Source organism: Mollisia scopiformis (assembly GCF_001500285.1).
Source record: "Mollisia scopiformis unplaced genomic scaffold LY89scaffold_30, whole genome shotgun sequence".
NCBI classification, from domain to species: Eukaryota; Fungi; Ascomycota; class Leotiomycetes; order Helotiales; family Mollisiaceae; genus Mollisia; species Mollisia scopiformis.
The window spans coordinates 515,893-536,962 of record NW_017263610.1 but is presented as its reverse complement, the minus strand read 5'-3'; the positions used below and the strand labels follow the sequence as shown (position 1 = coordinate 536,962).

Sequence of the window (21,070 nt, the reverse complement as noted above, 5' to 3'; positions counted from 1 at the left end):
AATTCGACTGAGACTTTGATATATCTGCCACTTCAAGACATTTCTCTTCAGACTTGAAACTTTCCATATTATGAAGCTTCTATTCAAAATGCATTCCAAACGCCAAGGTAGAGCTTGGTACCACTGGTATGCAAAGGATGACAGTCCTGAGGAGAGAAGACTCATCATCAAGCTTGATCTTCTCATAATTCCCTACGCAGTCATTGCTTATTGGATCAAGTACATTGATCAGTCGAACTTGAGTAAGTCAAACGCACCCAACCGATATAACCTTCCCAACATCTAACCCCACAACAGCCAATGCCTACGTCTCCGGGCTCAAAGAAGATCTCAGCTTCAACAGCAACCAGCTCGTCGATCTAAATTCTCTATACATAGCAGGAGCAGTGATTGGCCAACTACCATTCACATTCATCTTCCCAATGTTTCCCATGAATTACACGATCCCAGCTCTTGAGATAGGATGGGGTCTTTTCACCCTTCTTCAATACAGAGTTCAGTCTTTCGCGGAACTTGCTGCTTATCGGTTTCTCGTTGGGATTTTCGAAGCTGCGTTCTTCCCGGGTGTTCATTATGTGCTCGGTTCGTGGTAGGTTGAATATTTAATACAGGTCTAATAGCTTGATTAACAGAATATTTAGGTATCGAGGTGATGAGCTCGGGCGAAGAGGTGGTATCTTTTACGTTGGACAGATGTTGGGAACGCTTACTGCTGGTTTGATTCAAAGTGGTGCTTCTGCGCATCTTGATGGTGTAAGAGGCATGGCTGGATGGAGGTATGCAGTTTTCTTTCCTATATTGATTATTAATTTGATGTGGTCATAGGTGGATGTTCATAATCAGCGCTCTTATGACGATTCCAGTGGCCATCGCAGGCGTTTTTGTCTGGCCCGGCACACCCGCAAAACCCAACAAGCTCTTCCTCACCGACACCGACTTATCTCTCGCCGTAAATCGCCTCAAAAAACAAAAAGCCGATGTCGAAGAAAGAGTCAATCAAACACGTCTTCAACTCCTGCGTCATATCTTGACAGACTGGAAGATCTATATCCTCGGGCTTTGGGATATCTTCTTCTGGAACGCAGGCTCAACATCTTATGGCGGCTATCTCCTCTGGATCAAATCTCTGAAGCGCTACTCCACACCAAAAATAAATCAACTAGGAACCACAGCACCAGCTCTCGGCATCCTTTACGTACTGTTCGTCAACTTTAGCTCGGATCTTCTCTGGGGTCCTAGCGGTGCGATAACTTTCGCACATACTTGGAACTTTGTCGCTATGACTATCCTCGCCATCTGGAAGGTGCCTGAAGCTGCGAAGTGGTTTGCTTTTAATAGCGCTTATACCCAGGTTGCGATGAGCAGTGTCCTTTACGGCTGGTGTAATGACATTTTGAGACATAATGCTGTTGAGCGATCGGTGATTTTGGTGTTTATCAATCTGTTCGCGCAGAGTACGACGGCTTGGACTGGCATTTTGGTCTTTCCCACTGTTGAGGCGCCGAGGTTCTTAAAGGGGTGGACGTTTTGTGCTGTCAATAGCTTTGTAATTATTATCTTTACTTGGGCGGTTGTCAGGCCGCTGGCGAGGAGGGAGGAAAGGAGGTTTGCAGAGGAGAGCGATGGAGAGGGCAGGGTAAGGGATAGCGTTGAGGATGTGCAGAGCGAGGTGAGCGTTAAAGAAGGATCGAAAGCCACGCAAGCTGTGAACGTTGTTCCTCAACTGTAGGTGAGCAAGCTTTGTTGCACCAGAGGAGAGTACGGTGTTGGTCAAGAAGTGAGAGAGTGCGAAGATAAGTCAAGATCCATAGAAAGTGCTGCTCGTCCTTAACGTTTGTGTGCGTCAAGGATGACCTGATTGATGGTCTTGCTAGCTACATGATCTTTGAACATCCTCTGTCGTGTCAACCAACATTAGGTATATTTGTAGCCCAAGTAGAATAATAAGCAGTAGGAGGAAGAAAACACAAAGTCCTGAAGATCTCGATCAGGAGATAAAGCCTGGCTAGAAAATATAGGAGAATATATATAAATATGAACACTTTTTGCACCTTGTCAGACGTATCAGAAGAAATCCATCCTAGTTTAACATCCACCGCATATATTAAAAATGAGGTACCAAGGAAAAACGCCAAGAAGTCAACTGTGCACCACAGACTCGAGATCCACCACAAGATTTGTTCAACTTTGGTAGCAAAGTCGAAGTTCCAAGCGGCAATGTGAATGCCTCCGAAGATGATAGATGCACCCGCCATGCTATACAAATCTTTTACACTATCGCAAAGCGTGTTGCTGTTGCTTATACGAGATCCAGCAAGGACTTCTGAGTGCTCAAAAAAGAAATCAGCTGTTTCATAAAGCCAATACGCGTATCCGCTTCGTGGAGGTAAAGCGTCAATAGTTCTCCGCGGGATCTTATCGGCATATGTAAGGAGAGCTATAGATGTCTGAACCCCTTTCGGCTTGTACTAATTTAGGCCGTACATAGTGACTGCACAAGCCGCAAAAGCGATGACTGCAATCTCAAGCTGAGAGATCGCCAGACCACGAGTTGCACGGATTAATGCTTCAACAACAGTCCAAGATATTTGGGTTATAGCAATGACTCGAACTAGAGAATCGTTCTTGTTTCGATCTCCTATTTCATCTAGGCTTATGTATGGCAGCCGAGGTATTAAGCCATTGTTTCTAAGATACAAGATGTCGTTGCCTATCAAATGATAGATAGAACTTCCTCCAACGGTTGCATTCATTTCGGTATCCGTTGCTCGGTTTGGCTCCTTTTCCAATGCAGTTGTCAGCGATGGACCTTCAACGGGCTCCGCCCCGATTTGACTTTCGCTTGTGGCCTGATCTGATTGCGCCTTTGATTTGAGTTTTATTGGCGAAGCCGTAACTGGCCCTAGGTTGATGTTACTTTTCTCCGCAGCTTTCTCTGCATCCGCCTGCGATCCAATTACTTCTGGCGATATCCAATCTAATTTGACTTGGCCCTTCCGGCAAACGCGTTTTGACTCGTGAGCGCGAATAGCAAAACCGCCCATATTAGCAAGGAAAGAATGGGTCAGAGTCCACGGCACTTTGTCTTTCTCTGCGAGCTCTTTCATATCCTTGGTTAGGGCTATAGCAGCTTGAAGATCACCACAATACTTTCCCAGAAGCACTTCAGGAGCAAGTACAGTGATCATCATCCATTCCGCATTAGTCCAGGCTCTCTTCATTGCCCACTTAATGTCTCCTAGCCAGCCGGGGTCGCGCTCCTCCCGCTGCTCTGGAACGTTCAAGTGAAGGACAGTCCAGGTGCATGCTAGGATCGTGAAGAGACAGCTCCATAGGATGTCGAGTGTTCCTCTTGCGTTAACGGAGGACACGAAGTTCACGGATATTTGAGGGTGACTGCAATTTGTTTCGAAGGTCGTGTATGCGGTCGCGACGCTGAGCTGGAGGATGATGAGGCTGAGGCTGCGCAATATCATGATGATGAGTCGCGCTTTCAAGGCAAAGTATGGAAGCTTTCGTTTCTGACGTTTAATTACTCGTAGGCTTTGCGTATCAGAGCGCGGTGAAGTATTGTTGTCAAAGACTGAAGAATGAGGGCAGCTTGTAATGAATGTTGAAAGAAAAGGAAGGAGGAAGAGAAGATGAAGGTCCGCTACGTGGTTGCTGCAAGCCACCGCCACCGACGCCCGGGTTTGGTTATAAACAGCACAGCCACAAATGCTGCGACTCAGTGGAAACTACTGGTTCTCAGATATTTAAATGATAAGGCTCGCTCGACAATAAACCTTTATCTGAATATGGGATAATGATTTTCGACTATAACATGGTATAGATTCTTGAAGCGAGCCCGTGGTCCTCTTCAGGGGTAGTGACTAAGCTACATGTTTGGAGCTCATTAGGTTTCAGGTTCTAGCGATCGATCACTAAATGAAGCCTGAATGCGGCTTGAAATGTCTGAGGAATTTCAAACGGAATACTATTTAGAATTATATGCCCAACTTGAACATCGAATTGCGATTTGTCTATGCGATAATCTATTCAGAAATCCTTGAAGTTTTCGGATACTAAAGCAGGAGGTTTTGGAAGTCTGCTGCTATTTATTCTCGCTTCATTACGCTGGAGCGACAGGAGCAAACTACACTTCAACGACCCCATCTTCCTTCTTCACCAATCCATTATAGAAATCTCTCTCTTGAAACACCCTCACATCGTCTTCGGCAAACATCTTCCCATCTCTCTGAGCCTTAATCCTCAATCGCCGAATTCTCCTGACATCACACTCCACATTTCTCGTCAACCACCAAGTCCACGCACTTGCTAGCCATCCACAACCAATAGCCGTCGCACAAATAGCGAATGGGACTTTATACCCATTGTACGCATACTTCGACTGAAAGAGTTGTGGTCCGACCACACCTCCTACCTGACCAACACAGGATTGAAAGGCAAGTGTGAAAGCGGTCCCAGTTGTACCAACCAAGGTCCCAGATCTCCAAGCCCAGAAGGGAATGAAGTACACAGAATAGAACATGGTTCCAAAGACACAAGCAATGTACACAGCATATTTATTTGTGGTAGCAGCCAGGACGATAAAGAATGCCAGAGCACCAGCACAGATTATCATAATGAAAGCTGGGCGGGTGAGATATGCACCACGAAGAAACCAGCCTGCAAAAATGATGGCTAGCACTGATGCTGCTGCCGGTGGGATATTCAAAAGCTGGTTTCGAGGAAGACCAGCGAAGCCCAGATCCGTCGCTACGGTAGGGAGCTGCCAACTTAACCCATAACCTCCAAGATTGATGAGGATCTGAGAGAGCATGAATGCGTACGTCCTCGGATTTTTCAGCGAAGCCAAAATTTCGGATATTTTGAAAGCTGAGTCCGCTGTCTTAGGCGCATTCTCAGAAAGGCGCAATTCGAGGTATTCTTGTTCTCGGGGCGTGAGCCATTTGTTTGAACGTGGTGATTTAGGATAATCGGGTAGAACGAAGAAAACAACGAATGAGAAGAGGATGGTGATAATCCCCTCGAGGAGGTAGACCCATTGCCAGGCACTGAGACCACCTTTCTTGTCCAGATACGAGATTCCGTATGCTAGCAGTGAACCAACAATTCCAGAACAGTTTTGGAAACCGAACATCCACATTATAGGCTTTCCCATTTCATCCGACCTATACCAACTACAAAGCTGTGCCGCAATTCCTGGGAACATGCCAGCTTCCATCATCCCAAGAAAGAACCGTGCAGTGTAGAGTCCCTCTTTGGATTTCACTGCAGCATGACAAGCTAGTACAACGCCCCAAGAGAAGATGATGCGGAACTGCCAGTTGCGTGGAGTAGCTCTCTTCAGGAGGAGGTTGCTTGGAACTTCGAAAACGATGTAACTTATCTATCTTTTGTCAATATTTAAGATCTTGATCTGAATGGGCAGTTCTTACGAAGTAAATTGACTGAACCCAATTGTACTGATCGGCGGTCATATGAAGCTGTTTCAGGATGTTGGTTGGTTGGCCAACTTGAAGTACTTTGACACTGGCGGCATTAGTGTAATCGATCTGGTATTTCCTTAGCCTTGAGCAATATACAAGATATGCAGATACGTACATTCTTGATGATATACATGAGTCCAATCAACCACAAAAATCGGAAGTCGACTTTTCGCCTGATAGCTTTGTCTTCTTCTGGGCTGAATGAAGAAAGGAATGCAATTCGATCCGCCGCTTCATTGCTATTCAAGCTGTCTGGTGTTGCTTCCGAAGAAATTCCCTGGATTGTTGGGACAATTTTGTCTCCATCTTCGAGTTCTTTGGCCATGTTGACGAAAGCTTGCGAGTCTTTTCCTTGGTGATTGAGAATTCCTCCAGCGACCAATTTGAGACATAGAAATAAAAGGATGTAGCAAGGCCACAAAGTCCCAAGAACCCCACTGCTGGGACTGAAGAAAAGTCTAGCCTTCTACTATCTCGGGAGTATTCATCTTTGGCTTGCAGTAATTATCTGCGCGTTCCTGATAATCGCGAGCACGCAATTAATCCTTGAGTTGAGCGACATCTTGCTGTTCCAACCAAGAATCTCAAACTTTATGTCAGGCAAAGAAATCCACCAACTTGTAGACAGTGAAGTTGCAAAAGTGGGATGGAAGATAGTATCAAGTGCGGCTGGCGATCTTGGAAGTCCTGGCGTGAATGGCGACATGAACTAGACGATTGCGTGCGAAATGCATATTTCGGGCAACTGAATACTCACTAACATCACGTTTGGGATCGGGACTCCGAAAAGGCTCAAAAGTCAAGAATTCTTCATAGTTGCATCGAAGAATTGGATTTTGACTGGAATTGCTGTTCAAGATGGCAGGAACTAGAAAGCGCAAGACGAATGGGGATTCACCACAAACTGCAAAGCGCCAACAGAAAGAAACAACGAGCCACCAAAATGGAACAACTGGCCCCGCACGCATCAACGGGAAGAAACAAATTCTACTCAATGCTTTTGATATGTCGACCGTCGGTCACTTGAGTCCTGGACAATGGAAGGTAACTCCATTTCTGTACCAAACATGAAGTGAAAAAGATTTGACGAGAAAGTCAGAATCCAAAAGACCGCTCGGCCGAGAAGCGAGGTCTGCAGTATTGGCTTGATCTAGCTCAGATTCTGGAGAGAGGCGGTATCAATGCGCTGTTCCTCGCTGATACGTATGGAGGTTATGATACCTATGAGGGCAGTTTGGATAATTGTATCCGGAGAGCTGCACAATGGCCTGTTACTGACCCGACAATTGTGAGTTCAATAAGTGCAAAGTCAAAATTTGAGACTAACTTGGATCTTTAGCCTATCAGTGCCATGGCTGCAGGTAATATTAATTCTCTTTAAAGGTGAGAGAGAAATACTGATGATTGTAGTAACAAAGAATCTTGCGTTTGGCATTACCGCAAGCACATCTTTCGAACCCCCCTTTCTTCTCGCCAAGCGCTTCTCCACTCTTGATCACCTGACCGGTGGTAGAATAGGCTGGTAAGTCTCTCAATACCATTAAAGTTCTATCTAGCTGAACGTCAAAAGGAATATCGTCACATCCTGGAAAAAGAGTGCCTTCAAAGCTATCGGCATCGACACTCCCTTCGAACACGACAAGCGCTACCTGCAAGCCGACGAATACTTGCGTGTTCTCTACAAACTTTGGGAAGGCTCTTGGAGTAAAGACGCTGTCGTCAAAGATGTCGAGAATGATACATACGTTGACCCTGACCTCGTAAGGCAGATTAATCATCATGGGGAGTTTTATGATTTGGAATCGCGACATATCGTTGATCCCTCGCTTCAGAGGACTCCGTTTCTGTTTCAAGCGGGAACTTCGCCGTATGTGCTCTTTTACCTTCAAAAATTGAGCAAAGCGGCTAATAGAATAATAGAGCTGGATCAGCATTTGCAGCTAAACACGCAGAAGCCATCTTCGTCACATGCCACGACCCAGCTGTTCTCGCTCCAAAAATAGCCAATATCCGGCGGCTCGCAGCACTCGAAGGTCGTGATCCTGCCTCGCTCAAATTCTTCTGTACCTTTACTCCAATCCTAGGACTTACAGATGAGGAAGCAGAAGAAAAGCTTGAAGAGGTGAAGAAATACGCTTCCACGATTGGTGGTCTAGTACTCGTTAGTGGTTGGACTGGCATTGATTTCTCGAGGTTGCCCTTGGGGAAGGAGATCACGAAGGAGGATTCTTTGGAGGCGCATAAGGTGACGAGTACATTGCAGCAATTCACGACCACGAGTAAGACGGTCCCGATTTGGACTCCTGAGGTGGTGGCCGAGAAGGCTTCTATTGGTGGTCTTGGTCCACTGGGAGTCGGATCGCCAGCCACTGTAGCAGATGAATTAGAGAGATGGATTCGAGAAGCTGATGTAGATGGCTTTAACCTTGGGTGTGTGACGACTCCGGGAACATTTGAGGATGTGGTTGATTTGTTGGTTCCTGAATTGAGACGAAGAGGAATTTATCCGCAGGAAGGAGAGGTGAAGGAGGGATTGACGGCCAGGGAGAAAGTTTATGGCGAAGGGCAGAAGGAGTTGAGAAGTGATCATGTTGGGAGCCAGTATAAGTATGACGTCTATGTCGAAGATCCACCGTTCGTCAAGAAGGATGAGAAAGTGGTTAATGGGGGTGGAAAGGTGGGGGAACACAATCTGAGAGGGAAAGGGGCAAAATTAGGGAAAGTGTAATAAAAGAAATTGCCGTATCCCCAAGCTGTCTATACCGAGAAATCCTGCGTTGTGGGGCATCATAAACAAATGAGTTCAGGTACTAGGTTACAGCGTGCTCAGCGCATCCCGCGCATCCCGCGCATCCCACGCAACCAGCGCAACCAGCGCAACCAGCGCATGTAGCGCATGTAGCGCATTCCTGAGGTGGATAGGCTAAAATTGGTATCGATACCCCCAGTCCTTATGTGCGTCATTGCTCAGTCAAAATAACTATATCCGTAAAATTTTGGAAAAAGACCCCCAACAAGAGAGAATATCCTCAAGTTCTACAATCCTGTACATTAGCAGCAACAACCCTCCTCAATCCATACTCCCATACTCCTCACCAACCTCCATCTTCCTATGAGTTTCCTCTTGCAGTTCATTCTCGAGAACCAACTCCAATCCTCCTTCCACCGTAGCCATAATTCTCACCCAGTTCTCAAAAACGTCTTTATCCATAGTAATCCCCGCTCCCATTTCGTCCGACTTCTTCGAGCCCAGCGCCAACGCGAGTAAATCAGCAATCGTATCCCAAGCAGAAGAACTGACTCCGGAAACACCAACGCAGTACACCAAATGCGCCGCTGCACACCCGCAATAAGCTATCAAAAGCAATAAAGCAACCTTGACCGTGCTGCCTGAAGTTCCATACGATAAGCCCTGCACGAAAGAGTCGATGCGGAGTTTAGTCCAGTTTGCGGTCTGAGGGGAGGAAGGAATGGTGAACATATTTGCGTTGTGAAAAAGCCACGAATTGCCATTTGCTCGTCCGGAAGGCGTTACGGTGATATTTCCTTGGATGGAGAGGCTGGGTGAGTTGTTGGAGAGGGCGTTGGCTAGGAGGGAGGTTATGAGGAAGGTGTAAATTCCTTCTTCGTTTACTTTTTCTTGTTTGGTGCCGGTGGATATTTCTCCGTTGTTCATCAAGCTGGATAGCGCACCGAAAACTGTGGTGTTTTGCAAGGGCAAGAAAGGGTTCATATAGGCTGCCCAGTCTTTGGTGATGTTGATGTGTATTAGCGGAAAAGAAGGAAAGCAGTAGTTAGTTGGGTAGCTCTCCTGGAATGGCTCCACAAAACTGGTACTTTGGACAGCTGCTGTGCCGCGTTGGAGGTTGTTTCCTGTTGAAAGTATCATTTTGGACTGTCCCCAGCCTGCAGCTAGGATACAGGGAATGATTGCTTGAGTGTTGTTGGCGGGGTTCCGAGGCTCGAGAATAACGACGCCAACTGAGACGTTGCTGAATTGAGGATCGGGGAGATCTACAAACGCCAACCGAGGCTTGCTGATATCACCGGGAGTGTTCCATAAATCAGATCGGGATATCCCATCGTAGTCGATGTATCCGACAGTAGTGTTCATGTACATGCCTTGGGGGAATGTTACTGTTCTAGCGTCGCTATTGCCTTCAATGGGTACTTCCTGCCAGTTGCAAGTCATTCCCACAAATGGCTGAAGAATTTCCATGGTGTGGATCGAATCGAGCCGGCTCGACCATCTTCCATATAGCGTGGCATTTAGAGTAGCCCACATGCTCCCGACGAGCACCAATGCATCGGCTAGAGGAGCAGGCTGGATGGTGGCCAGTGGATCAGAACTCCCTCCTTGATTAACGTCGTCAACAGTAATGTATAGCGACCGAATCGAATGAACACCAGCAAGGCCAACCGATATTGGTATTGTAAGAAAGTCTACTCCGAAGGTAGTCGTTGAGATCCAATTGGAGTTTGGCGGGCCTAGAGTTGCGTTGAAGAACGGGATATAGTTGAGCAGTCCTTGCCAAGAATTTGAAGGACACCCATCCAAGCCCGCTGCTATCGAAGTGTTGGCGCAAGTGGAAGGTACCCCTGACGCATCCACAAATGTAGAGTATAGTTCATCATAAGTACCATTTATCCATATATCTGTGCTTCCAGCAGGCCAATATGACGTTCTGGGAATCATGCATACAGCACTACTGGGACCAACTGTCGCTACCAGAACAATAGCCGGAACAACAACAAGGACGAATTGGACTTTTTGCTTCAGCGAGAAATTAGGAGACATCAGAGCTCCCCAGAATCCGAGTGACCACAAATAGCTGATTCGAGTGAGTTCCAAACCAGCGATCGTAGCCCCGAGTGGTAAGCCGTCTCCTAACGTCAACTGGTATCGCAGATAGGAGAAAACGATACACGCAATAGATGCCACCATTGTAATTTCGTGAAGCTTGGCGGCGAATTGAAGAGCTGTTATTGCATTCAAGGTTGCGCCAATGTATAGTGCCTTGAAGTTCAGGGAAATGATGACAATCGCGCCAATAATTGGGATGATGTGGACAGCACATCTGGAAAGGGCTTGTGAACGACTTTTGTCTAAAGCTGTTTTCTTTCTTCCGCCGTCTTTCGAGCTTTGGAAGACAGCAAGGCCGAGGGAGCGGAGGATGGTATCGATTGTAAGTTTGGTGCGGGAAGGAGAACGAGTAGTGTCTGCTGTTGTAGCATCTCGAATCATAGTGCTGGGAGAAATGAAGTAGTTAGTTCGGTGCTGCCCATGACACATGGATTTGAACATATCGTCTGTGGTTTGAATTACCTCTCACAGGATCCATCTTCTATTTCTTGGACGGAGGGCTCTATGGCCTTCTTAGACTCTTGCAAACTCTCTTCTTTTATCTGGTGCTCCATTTGGGCTACCAAGACTGCGTTTGACCATACAGATATTGATGATTCAGAAAAGTGAGATTTTCGTTTCAGGGCAGTTCTCACAATGAGTCCACAACGAGGGAAGCAGCGACCATTATAACCAGCCAAATTATTCTTCACCCAAACCCGTTTCATGACCTACCAGAGATTCTGGGCAATATCCAAGTTGATACGCGAATCTAGGCGAGCGGGATGGGGCGCAGCTTCAGCCACAAGCCAAAATGTGCCGATCTCGACAGGAAGCATGTTGTCAAGCCTTGCACATAAAATGAACATCTAGCATGTGAAACAAAAACAAAGTGATTTTAGGTACCATAAAAGAGACGTCGCTAAATCTACAGTCAACATATTTCTGTGCCGTCTGAACCATCTCTCATATCTTCCGGCACATCAGGTGTACTTTCGGTATATAATGTTGGTAGTTCTTCGAGAGTGTATTCAAGATATCGATATCACTGTCAAGCGCCTGACAACATTTTTCTTTGCTGTGAACCAGCATGTGATATGCGTTCGAAAGATGACTCTGGATAACCCTAAACAGTTAGTCTTTCTCTATTAGGAGGGGAGTTCTACTCAAACGGTAAGAAACCAATCGGGCAATTGATACAGATAAGCAAGCATGGAGCGCTATTATCTGGGGTAGGTATTCGAGCTTGGTCACCGAGAGCTCTTTGCTTTTCGAGGCTGCGTCCTTGTTTCGTGGCACCAATTGAAGTTGCAGGGAGTGAACCTAGGCCATGGCAAGTTCCTTCAAACACTTGAAGAACCCTGTCCAGCTGCCAGGGCCGTTGCCGCCCTTTCTCCAGACAAGGCTGAAGCCTCCACAGGAAACGGAAAGAGGACACTTGGCGTTCCCTGCATCTATCTAGTGGTATTCGAGAAATCGGATAGCGTGAGGATATTATCATATTGTTCTCTACCTGTGTTCTTCAAGTACTCCAGCTTCTTGCATTGCATCTATCCTCTAAATGATCATCTCGCTAATGCACCCGCACGTATTGTTTCAGGCTCAGATCGGAAACATAGCAAGCTATGAAGGCTTTGGTGAACAAATGGAGCCGAATTCACTTTCATAGAGCCATGTCTTTATTCTAACTTTCTGAATCACATTTGTGGCGGTTGTCTTTGCTTGCCTTTCATGCGTATTTCGAAACAATCTACAGGTTTTGATAATGTTGAAGTATTGAGCACAGATTAATGTGCCTATATTGGACACTAAGCCTTGTCGAAAGGTGGACTCCACATCTGCGCCCAAGAGCCACACCGAAATCAGTGCAGCCGGGTCACGTGGGTTCTCCCCCCTTGATTCGCTAACGGCCTAAGCAATCATCCGGCTATCTAAGACAGGGCGTTTCCAAGCCCCCACCAAGTTGAAAAATGCCTTGCCACAGCCCCATCTGATTAGCCCAAATTCCCGACAATTGATAACCCGGACAATTTTGAAAGTTTATGTTCTCTGAATAATACCCTGTGGTTGTGTTCATCGCATAGTAGCATTCATGGCAAGTCAACCACAGCCCCCCTTCTTAAGTATAGGAATAGGAAGAAGTGGGCAAAATCATGAACGAGTACAATATTCGCTGATTAGCCATGAATTGGCTCGTCTTCTCATAGGCGCACGTGGCAGATCTTGCTCGATTGGTCGAGGCTGCGGCATACATGCAAGTGTTCGGTTTGACTTCAGATATCGCTCCAATTAGCCCACTTCCCTGCCTTCGGTTCTCCAGAAGGATGCAGGGGTCAATCCACAGTTACATTTCAGGCAGACCCGATATCTCGCAGCCTCGCCATCTTCTCTCTTAAATCATCACTTTATCGCTCACTCATTGCCATACACAACCAGTACCACGGAAATTTTATGCGCAATGTCATCTAATGCTGGGATTCCTATCTATGGACAGCTATCGGATAATCACACATCGAGCTTGAATGCCCAATATGCACCGAATAACATACCCACGCCATGGCCTCTCCTCACATTGAGTGTGATCTTATCTTTTCTGATCGGTCTCCTTGCCATTGTACCAGCCATGAAATCACTCGATACTCAAAGTGCCCCCGCTCTAGCACCTATTCCACTCCAACCTACAACCGCAGGAGCTTCAGGTACGTCCATCCTAAGATCATACAAGAGACCAAATATTAAACCATAGACAACAGGCTCCAAAACCAAGACGTCCAAGTTATCCCGAGCTCCAAAGAAACCAACAATGTGGCTCATCTACTACATCACAGCCAGCTACTGCACCTTCCGCGCCATCTCCGCTCTGCTCGTAACCGTCAAAAGCTACCGAGATAACACCACGCCCCTCCCCGCCCCATCCAGCATCCTCCTCGCCCAAATCGCAACTCAAATCGTGCACTGCAACGTCGGCCACCACCCCCTCACCCGCCTCATCCTCTTACTCTCCATCTTCGCCCTCGCCATCACCTTCGGTTTCTGCGGCTACCTCCCCGGCAAAGCCGCCTGGGCCCGCTACGGGACCCTCAAGCTCGCCGGCGGCAACTGTCCCGTCACGGCATCGGACTGTATGACGCAAGCCTCGTCCTGGATCTCCGTTGGCTGCGATAAGTGGACGACGCAGCTCTGGTCCGATACCGGGTCCTATGCTGGGTGGCCGCAGCTGTTTAATATCCCGTATGCGAATGGAGGGGATGTGAATAGTAATAATGCGCTGAATTCGACTGAGGCCGGCGTTACGGTTATTGGGACGTTGTGGTGGCCGTTCGTTATTGCGCAGTTGTTGGATATTTTTAATATCATTCATGATTTGTTTCATCCGGGATATAGCGCTACGGCGACGACGGGTACGACGAGACAGGTTGCTATCTGGACTGGGGTGCAGACAGTTCTGTCTCCGTTTCACCCAAAGAGACTGTTCGCGTCTAGGAGATGTAAAGTCGATAGTGACGTCCAACGAGCGATGTATTATTGGATCATTGGGGCTGGGACAGCTGTAGCGTTGCTGGTAATGCTGATGGGTATCGGAGGCCATACGTATCAGATGATGAATAAACAGGAAACGACATATCTCGATAGCTTCGGGCCGCCGGTTGGGACGAATCTTACGTTTAATACGCAGGGAGTTCTTACTTCGACTAATTATTTAGGAAATGCTACGAGCTGGTGTGATTGTTTCTTGGTGAGGGCGCCGGGAAGTAGGAGTGGGTTTTGGAGTGCTTGGGTGAAGCAGAACTCGCACTCGGGTAGTTTGTATCGGATTGCAGGAGGCTTTTAAGGATTGCATGTATGGCTGTGGTGGAAGTGAACAGTGGTACTAGCACATGTACGCCGAGTACAAATGTTGAAAAGGGTAGAGTGAGATGCGAACAGGAATAATGCTGGGCGGTTCTGCGTTGATTTTTGCATTTTCATTCTTTCGGATTTTTGCCATTTTTTCCGCAAGATACGCTCATAAGCCAATCACTATTCTGTGCCTACAATCTAATAATATTGACACATTGACAGTGCCGAATGCTTTGTTTCCTCTACTCATGAGGCCGTGAGGCCGAAAAGGATAGAATAGATCGATGTATATATGCTAAGCAAGTCCTCTCACTCACTAGAGAACATGAAAAATTGCTTGTGGTGTATATTTTATCAGCCTCTTTGTAGTGAGTATCAAAACCTCACTCTAACCTAAACAGCACCATAACACTTATGAGTATTATAACGACTAATACGGTTTCAACACCCCTCTTAATCACAAGTCGAACATTCAAACCCGGCGGTCTTGTTACCGGAGGAACTACAGGATCAGGATCTGGAGTGACCGGTGGTGTGGTAACCGCTGACGATATTAGAAACCTTGTCTTTATCTCAGGATGATGTACAACTTACTTCGGTGCTTCAACTTAGGCTCTCGTCCTTGAGTCTTCAGGCGGTGTCGGATGATTGGATTGATCAGGGAAACTGGCTCGAAGGAAAGCAAGGGCGGAGATTCGGGGTCGAGATCTGGAGCCTGCGTTTTACTGGATGAAGCGGCATCGGAAGGTTCTGATTTTCTGGTGCGAGATCGATGGGAGGGATGACTTGCTGGCGCGCCCCGAGATGCAGATAATGAATTGACGAAGCGGACCTGCGGACCAACTTTTGGAGGAGCAAGTGAAGGTTTTGAAGGTCCGGGATCAGGAGGCGGATTATGTGGCTTAGGAATGTATGCCCAAGCCTCTGAACCAGGAATCTTTGGAGGTGGAACAACCACCGGGACTAACACGCATCAGATCTCAACACAAATCTAGTTAAGGAATACTAGCCAACTTTCCCCATTTTCAACCCAGGCTCAAGACTAATCTCTTTAATCAATACCACTTTCTCTGTCTCAAACTCCTTCCCGTCCGACCTTCCCCTCCTCTTCAACCCAGGCGCGAGGACAACGGTTCCTGCTTCCATATCTCCAAATACCCATGTCAACCTGGTGATCTGTTGACACATCTCTTTGTCTAGTTTTATGGCTGCGTCTACTATCTCCAGCAGTGTAGTTTGCAACTGCCCTTCCTTTTCCCGGAGGAAGGGAGATATCGTTTCAAGTATGAGCGACACGAGGGTCTTGACTCGAGGAGTCGCGTATCGGACATCGTGTCCCTCTGCTTCTATCCTGAGACCGAGAGCGTCTAGAAGAATCTGCGTTGTGTCATTCGACCAGAGCGCGAATTTGCGCTCTGCTACTGGATCGGGAGGGTCCCCGCCTGGAATTGGGCATGAGTTCTTTTTCGCTGTTCATCTCGGTAGAGGGAGTAAGATACATACTAGGTCGTAAAAGACTTCCAATAACTGCCATGTGTTGACCGATATCTCCAGCCCATAAAAATTGGCCGAAAACCTCGCCAACTAGAACGCGCCATATGTATGCCCGTACGACCTTCTGCGCAGCATTAGAGGAATTGAGAAGAATCTCATAAGTGTTCGTCCCGGGAGTTGTGGGTTTGAGATACGGATCTAGTAAGCTCGTCGGATTTGCTTTAGCAGCTTGAGTCAGGTCCCCATCGAAATACAGTATAGCCAGGTTCCGGGTCTGATATCTTAAAAGGGCGAGTTTATCCCTTAGATGGTCGTCTGTGAGAATAAGGGACTTTGGTGCCGTAGAGACTCTGAGCTGGTCTAGTTCCCGGGCTGTTGTCGTCCAGTTTGTGCGTATCGTGTTGAGCTCGGAGGTTTTTACGTCGAGGGTTTGCTCGGCTTTTTCTCGCGCGAGGCATTCTACTTGAAGCTCTTGCCGGAGTTGCTGGATTACTGGATTCTCCATATTAGGTATCAATTGAGCGAGAAGGTTTGATTGCGTCAGGAAAGAGAGAAGTAATGACGGTGGCTGCAGAGTGTTGGAATGCGGGCGAGAATGCAATCCGTGCACGACCGACACTGGAAAGAATCGCACTTCTGCACACACGTGTCTGCAATTGAACCAGCCACAATCGAGAGTGTTGTTACGAGTAGAAGTGACAGAAGATTAGGATCAAGATGTAAAGGGTTTAGAGATATTGCGTGCAACGAATAAAGCCCACGAATGGCTTTGGAGCCAAAAATATATATATGACGCTGGAATGAAACTTGCTAGCATCTAACCTCCAACCTACTCAAAATGGATATTTGCGTTCTGTGCGCCTTGTCTCTTTCCATTGATATAAACAACAAATTCGACCGACGCTCCTGACGGAACCATCTCGATATCATACGTCAGACGTTTGAAAATCTCTCCGTTGGGGTTCGTGTAATCCTCCAATGCCCCGAAAGGCGTATCTACGGCGCAGTCTATGGTGCATAGAAATCCCACGTCCGGAGTTAGCCGAGATGGAGCTGTCAACGCGTTGCATTGATGCATGGTGATAGAGAAGGATCGCCCGAAGTCATTCTTCAAAATCTGATAGTATGACCTACGAACTGGGTCTTTACCAGAGACGGTTTCGCCCTCAGAAAGAATTAGCAGTAAGTGTGAACAGGTGAAAAAATATGCATACTCTTTTGAGATACCAGGCCATCTGATTTTCAGCCTTATATTCGCATTCGTTGTTATCCCAGACTTTTTCGTATTCGAGATGCTTTCCTGCTTCAAACTTGGCTCGGAATATGGTACCAAAGCTGGATCTTGATATAGTAGAGGTAATACTGATCATATTCGGCTGATGATCAAACTTCCCACCAGCTCCTTCCATGAAGCCCTTGTAAACCGCACCTCTGCAGATGGCAGTGCGTCTAAGAACTTTCATGTTAGCATAACGCAGTCGGTAATTGTAATTGCAGATATGAGGTAACGTACGGCTTGACCACGGTGGATTGCAAGACATCGATGCCCACGGGTGAGTATCTTGCTTTGAGGCCATTATGGAGATATGGGCTCCCTCCGAGCCCTCCGACAAGAATTATGCCCTGCATAGAATTAGCCTCGAAGGGAAGACGGGTTTTGTGTTCTCACCGTTGGCGGAGTGCCTTGGCTTTGGATTCTTTTGATCTGCTCGTCAAGTAATTCCTCAATTTGAAGGAACGGTTTGGAAAATGCCTGGCAGAGGTGAGAACTATCAACTCTGAATCAGTATGTCTTCAATGTTTAAGATCTTCACGCTACCTCTTGAAATGTATGATTCCATTCTTGATGATTGGCTCTTTTGAGTCATCATTCAGACTATCTCCACTGCTGCCAAAAGCCTCAGCTGGAATCGACACGAGGTAGTCGTTGAGAGACGGATGGTTGAAAGCTAGTTTTACACCAGACTCCCATTCTTTCTTCATGATCTGTTTGATGCCTGCCTTACTCAAGCGATCCCACTTCCGCCCAAGCCGTGCTTTGCATATGTCTTCGAAAGCTTGGTCAATGAAGATGCCGCCGCACAGACCCCCTAATAAAGCATAGCATTAGTTTATGCTGCTTACGATTCACTTATCTGAGTATGATCGATGTACAGTACCTGTTCCTTCAGCAGCTTCATGCATTACGATGGGCCTCACGCCAGAATCGATCTCGTAACTGATAAGATCCTTGCTTGTCAGCATAATTTGAAGGCACCAGATCACCTTGAAATGGAGGCTTACAACTGTGCCGCCTCCCGCATCGCATACTACGTATATCTCACCAGCCTAGAATTGTGCTGGTAAGAGCTTGAGTATTGAGGGCGCAGAATCACAAGTGGAGTACCTTGGGCCTACGTCCAGGCTCTGAAGAGCGGCAGCTTCCGGCTCGGGAGCGAAGGTCAGATTAGTTGGTCCTGCGAGACGTCCATCTAAGATGCCAGCCACCCGTGCTGCCTTCTCCATTCCTTCACGAGCATACCCTTTCCAGATAGCTGGTACTGTGAGGACAACGTGGAATGGTAACGCATCAACCACCGAGCTACCACAATCTTTAGTGATCATCTCTAGAACGTATTTCCAAAGCAGCCTCAGATAGTCAGCGATCAGGTCGATTGCTGTTTTATTGTTTTCCCTCAGCATTTTGCGACCTCTTAGCAAGAATTCTGAGGACCTTGTTTCTTCATCGAGATCGATATCCTTGATGAGGAGTAACTTGAACCACTGAACTGGATCAGCATCGATGGGAATACCAAAGCCCCACATAATTTTCCCGTCTTCATAGAACAGCTGCGTTGGTGCTTTGGCTTCGTCTGGCTGCTCAGGCCAGGTAGTGATAACATTAATTTCGTTAGCGTTGAACCCTTCATATGTTGCCCACGCGACGCCTGAGTATCTAATGAAAGTTTAGCATCTTTTGGGAGCAAGAAGAGGGCTAACTAACGTCGTCCCAAAATCGAGACCAATAACCAACACGTCATTGACACCATCATCAGAATCACTGCCACCGACAACCTCCACTCTTGATCTCGGTCTCATGGTAAACGTTTGAGGGGGTGCCATCTTGGGGCGCGGAAACGCAGCAGTCTTGAAAATGGTAATTTGTGTTGGTGGGAGAAAACTTGAGAATAATACGAGTGGGTTACAAATTTTCGAAAAGAGATGTAAGTAGTTCTTCAGTCTAGATAGTCTGAGTAGAACAACGAAGGGAATCTTAGCCCACCAAGTTCCATCAAAGTGGTCAAATTTGTCGCAGCATTCTCACAACTCCTTGAACCCGTTTCTCTGCTTGTGTGATGTCTCGAGCAGTTTCTCGGAGATGTCTTACTCAGTTTAAGTCAGCACCAGTTGCTATATTTAGTTGTGGGTCAATGAACAAGTTTCAGATTGTCAGACCTTGTTGGCTGAAGAAATGACAGGCCAAACGAATCTCACGTATTTGATGCTGCAGGCAGCCGCGTGGCTAATTCCGAATAAAGCGAGGTTGCTACTAGTGTGATGAGCAAGACAAACGGGATGGCGGTCTACGCGAATGAGATGAAAAGGGTTTCGGAAACATGTTGTATCTTAAATCAGTCGTATTGAGCTTGTATTGAGCTAGCCACTTCGAAAGGTTCGAGGCTTATCGTTTGAGACATTTGAATCAAAGCGGGATCTGGCTTGGCCAATGAGGATTAGAAATTTGCTTTGGAGCAAAGAAGCGTCAGGAAGATGGAAGCTTTTCAGACGGTAAAAACCATAGATCTCTTTGAATGATTGCGCATATCTTCAAACTCATGACTCCGCCTCCTAGCACTATGGTGGCAGTTGTATAAAAGTAAGGAAAACAGTTAGCACAAATCTACAGATCTCTGTCACATACAATATACAGAGCACTGCCAAGAAACAGAGTCTTACCACACGTCAATGTGCTTATTGTGGCTTAGGAGCAAAATGAGAAGTCGTGGATGTGGAAGCCAACACGGATGCCCGCAAGGAGCCAACTTAGAGACACTATCGGAACATCCTACGGTTAAGGTGCATAGCCCAAAGTACCCCGATCTGACCGCCAGCGCTGAGACTTTTCAGTATGGAGAGTCCCGAGCACGGCCTTCGATCCACGAAGAAGGAGAGTCGACCAGCAACGACCGTGGGGCGAACACCATAATGTCTCCAATACTTGTGCAGCAGCTTCAAGCAGACCTGGCAGGGGAGCGAAATCGGATATCTCAGCTAGAGCAAGAGCTGGCCACAAGCAAAGTCCGCGAAGCAGATGTGCGAAAGGTCTGGAGAAGAGCAGCCAATGAACTCGACAGAATCCGCGTGCAAAAACAAAGCTTTCCCGTAATTACGGACGATTATCTCATCGAAAAGGTCAACTTGCTGATACAAAATCCGGAATATCGCCATTTTGTTCTTTGAAGATAGTATCGTTGATGTCAGCGACGACGCAAATGTGGCGAGCTCGACCTCCATCTTGCGATACGTGCAGGAAACGACACCTGGAAGCGATTGTTACAAATGGCTCTTAAGACGTCAAGACAGCTGCAGCAAAGTCGCGCAGGCAGTTATCTGGCGAGTTCTGGTTGGAGAGATATTCAACCAGTTTCAATGGGCAGGAAATGCTGCGGAACAGATGCGGGACATGTGCAAGGTCTTGAAACCAAGTAAGATCCCCAGATGCGTGCTCTCCGATGCACTAGACTTCTTGAACTGACTTTATTCAGAACCGTCTATGTCAGATATCGATGCCACCTCTCACTACGAGCAACACCGCAAATTTCAGATGTGGAGTGCAAATACAGCTGGGCTGCTCTTCGAGACACTGGACCTAGAGAAGGATGCCGGAGCACAAAGCCAGATCGACAACCATAACGATATGTTGGCAGAGGAACTCCTGGAGACCATTGGGCTGTTGATGAAGGGAGAAAGAGAGCAATTCAAACTGTCGCTTTTCGAAATCCTTGACATCGCGATCTCCTTAGACAAAGAGCTTAGCAGACAATCTGCTCAAGTGGTTTGGACGTTCAAAGAGGTCCCTCTCGATCCATCACTGATGGACTTGGATGAAAGAAAAATTTCTAGTGAAAACCTTGACCTTGAATTGATTGTTCAACCTGGGTTGAAGAAGAGAGGTAAGTCCGACGGTACTGACTTTCATGTGGAGAATACGCTGCTTCCTTCAGAGATATGGCATCAGTGCATTCTGGCGGCTTAGGTCTTCAAATACCAGAAAATGCAATACAATTACTGCTTTATTGTCATAGATAAGACGTTTCTTTTTCACTCTGCCCACTCTAGAGGACGCGGAGAGAACACTCCATAGACTCCTCATTCCCCGACCCACTAAGGCCAAGCTTGGTATAACAAATATTCATTGTAC

The 21,070-nt window shown here is 47.0% G+C and overlaps 10 protein-coding genes across 10 annotated transcripts; 4 read left to right on the top strand and 6 right to left on the bottom strand.

The window, feature by feature from the left end:
* Positions 1 to 88: 88 nt before the first annotated feature.
* On the top strand, positions 89 to 1,831 carry LY89DRAFT_711344 (retrograde regulation protein 2; the record flags this gene model as incomplete). The annotated part of the gene is made up of 5 exons (XM_018217897.1): positions 89 to 242; positions 298 to 589; positions 642 to 776; positions 826 to 1,605; positions 1,753 to 1,831. 5 exons carry the CDS (start codon positions 89 to 91, stop codon positions 1,829 to 1,831), a joined length of 1,440 nt encoding a protein of 479 aa, XP_018063462.1.
* A 73-nt stretch (positions 1,832 to 1,904) lies between these two features.
* Positions 1,905 to 3,599, bottom strand: LY89DRAFT_711343 (uncharacterized protein; the record flags this gene model as incomplete). The annotated part of the gene is made up of 4 exons (XM_018217896.1): positions 3,016 to 3,599; positions 2,961 to 2,986; positions 2,493 to 2,710; positions 1,905 to 2,462 (listed from the first exon to the last, which is right to left on the bottom strand). Exons 1-4 carry the CDS (start codon positions 3,474 to 3,476, stop codon positions 1,905 to 1,907), a joined length of 1,263 nt encoding a protein of 420 aa, XP_018063461.1. The 5' UTR covers positions 3,477 to 3,599.
* Positions 3,600 to 4,135: 536 nt separating this feature from the next.
* LY89DRAFT_763698 (permease of the major facilitator superfamily) lies at positions 4,136 to 6,000 on the bottom strand (the record flags this gene model as incomplete). Its single annotated transcript, XM_018221605.1, has 3 exons — positions 5,608 to 6,000; positions 5,442 to 5,558; positions 4,136 to 5,392 (listed from the first exon to the last, which is right to left on the bottom strand). Exons 1-3 carry the CDS (start codon positions 5,815 to 5,817, stop codon positions 4,136 to 4,138), a joined length of 1,584 nt encoding a protein of 527 aa, XP_018063460.1. The 5' UTR covers positions 5,818 to 6,000.
* Positions 6,001 to 6,350: 350 nt separating this feature from the next.
* Positions 6,351 to 8,220, top strand: LY89DRAFT_658179 (HK97 family phage prohead protease; the record flags this gene model as incomplete). The annotated part of the gene is made up of 6 exons (XM_018212465.1): positions 6,351 to 6,536; positions 6,592 to 6,780; positions 6,832 to 6,853; positions 6,903 to 7,014; positions 7,063 to 7,359; positions 7,413 to 8,220. 6 exons carry the CDS (start codon positions 6,351 to 6,353, stop codon positions 8,218 to 8,220), a joined length of 1,614 nt encoding a protein of 537 aa, XP_018063459.1.
* Positions 8,221 to 8,400: 180 nt separating this feature from the next.
* LY89DRAFT_724626 (uncharacterized protein) lies at positions 8,401 to 11,174 on the bottom strand (the record flags this gene model as incomplete). The annotated part of the gene is made up of 3 exons (XM_018218914.1): positions 8,401 to 8,846; positions 8,897 to 10,741; positions 11,071 to 11,174. 3 exons carry the CDS (start codon positions 11,172 to 11,174, stop codon positions 8,762 to 8,764), a joined length of 2,034 nt encoding a protein of 677 aa, XP_018063458.1. The 3' UTR covers positions 8,401 to 8,761.
* A 67-nt stretch (positions 11,175 to 11,241) lies between these two features.
* Positions 11,242 to 12,142, bottom strand: LY89DRAFT_320013 (uncharacterized protein). The gene is made up of 2 exons (XM_018206705.1): positions 11,508 to 12,142; positions 11,242 to 11,461 (listed from the first exon to the last, which is right to left on the bottom strand). Exons 1-2 carry the CDS (start codon positions 11,834 to 11,836, stop codon positions 11,302 to 11,304), a joined length of 489 nt encoding a protein of 162 aa, XP_018063457.1. The 5' UTR covers positions 11,837 to 12,142; the 3' UTR covers positions 11,242 to 11,301.
* A 501-nt stretch (positions 12,143 to 12,643) lies between these two features.
* Positions 12,644 to 13,343, top strand: LY89DRAFT_320009 (uncharacterized protein). The gene is made up of 3 exons (XM_018206704.1): positions 12,644 to 13,034; positions 13,089 to 13,104; positions 13,164 to 13,343. Exons 1-3 carry the CDS (start codon positions 12,794 to 12,796, stop codon positions 13,225 to 13,227), a joined length of 321 nt encoding a protein of 106 aa, XP_018063456.1. The 5' UTR covers positions 12,644 to 12,793; the 3' UTR covers positions 13,228 to 13,343.
* A 1,437-nt stretch (positions 13,344 to 14,780) lies between these two features.
* LY89DRAFT_319997 (uncharacterized protein) lies at positions 14,781 to 16,244 on the bottom strand. The gene is made up of 2 exons (XM_018206703.1): positions 15,679 to 16,244; positions 14,781 to 15,617 (listed from the first exon to the last, which is right to left on the bottom strand). Exons 1-2 carry the CDS (start codon positions 16,172 to 16,174, stop codon positions 15,181 to 15,183), a joined length of 933 nt encoding a protein of 310 aa, XP_018063455.1. The 5' UTR covers positions 16,175 to 16,244; the 3' UTR covers positions 14,781 to 15,180.
* A 222-nt stretch (positions 16,245 to 16,466) lies between these two features.
* LY89DRAFT_658177 (actin-like ATPase domain-containing protein) lies at positions 16,467 to 18,747 on the bottom strand (the record flags this gene model as incomplete). Its single annotated transcript, XM_018212464.1, has 9 exons — positions 16,467 to 16,834; positions 16,884 to 17,118; positions 17,183 to 17,307; positions 17,339 to 17,438; positions 17,489 to 17,759; positions 17,829 to 17,898; positions 17,953 to 17,997; positions 18,067 to 18,604; positions 18,653 to 18,747. The coding sequence occupies 9 exons, from the start codon at positions 18,745 to 18,747 to the stop codon at positions 16,499 to 16,501; spliced, it is 1,815 nt and encodes a 604-aa protein (XP_018063454.1). The 3' UTR covers positions 16,467 to 16,498.
* A 665-nt stretch (positions 18,748 to 19,412) lies between these two features.
* Positions 19,413 to 20,905, top strand: LY89DRAFT_724623 (uncharacterized protein; the record flags this gene model as incomplete). The annotated part of the gene is made up of 4 exons (XM_018218913.1): positions 19,413 to 20,061; positions 20,180 to 20,354; positions 20,415 to 20,822; positions 20,874 to 20,905. Exons 1-4 carry the CDS (start codon positions 19,615 to 19,617, stop codon positions 20,903 to 20,905), a joined length of 1,062 nt encoding a protein of 353 aa, XP_018063453.1. The 5' UTR covers positions 19,413 to 19,614.
* Between the last annotated feature and the right edge of the window lie 165 nt (positions 20,906 to 21,070).

Excerpts from the sequence above, each read along its gene's own strand:
- LY89DRAFT_320013 (XM_018206705.1), bottom strand. The coding sequence starts at position 11,836 with ATGATAATATCCTCACGCTATCCGATTTCTCGAATACCACTAGATAGA. Across the intron at positions 11,462-11,507 it reads TGCCCGATTGGTTTCTTACC|GGTTATCCAGAGTCATCTTT; the intron begins GTTTGAGTAGAA and ends CTAACTGTTTAG.
- LY89DRAFT_319997 (XM_018206703.1), bottom strand. The coding sequence starts at position 16,174 with ATGGAGAATCCAGTAATCCAGCAACTCCGGCAAGAGCTTCAAGTAGAA. Across the intron at positions 15,618-15,678 it reads TGGAAGTCTTTTACGACCTA|GCGGGGACCCTCCCGATCCA; the intron begins GTATGTATCTTA and ends GCCCAATTCCAG.
- LY89DRAFT_320009 (XM_018206704.1), top strand. The coding sequence starts at position 12,794 with ATGTCATCTAATGCTGGGATTCCTATCTATGGACAGCTATCGGATAAT.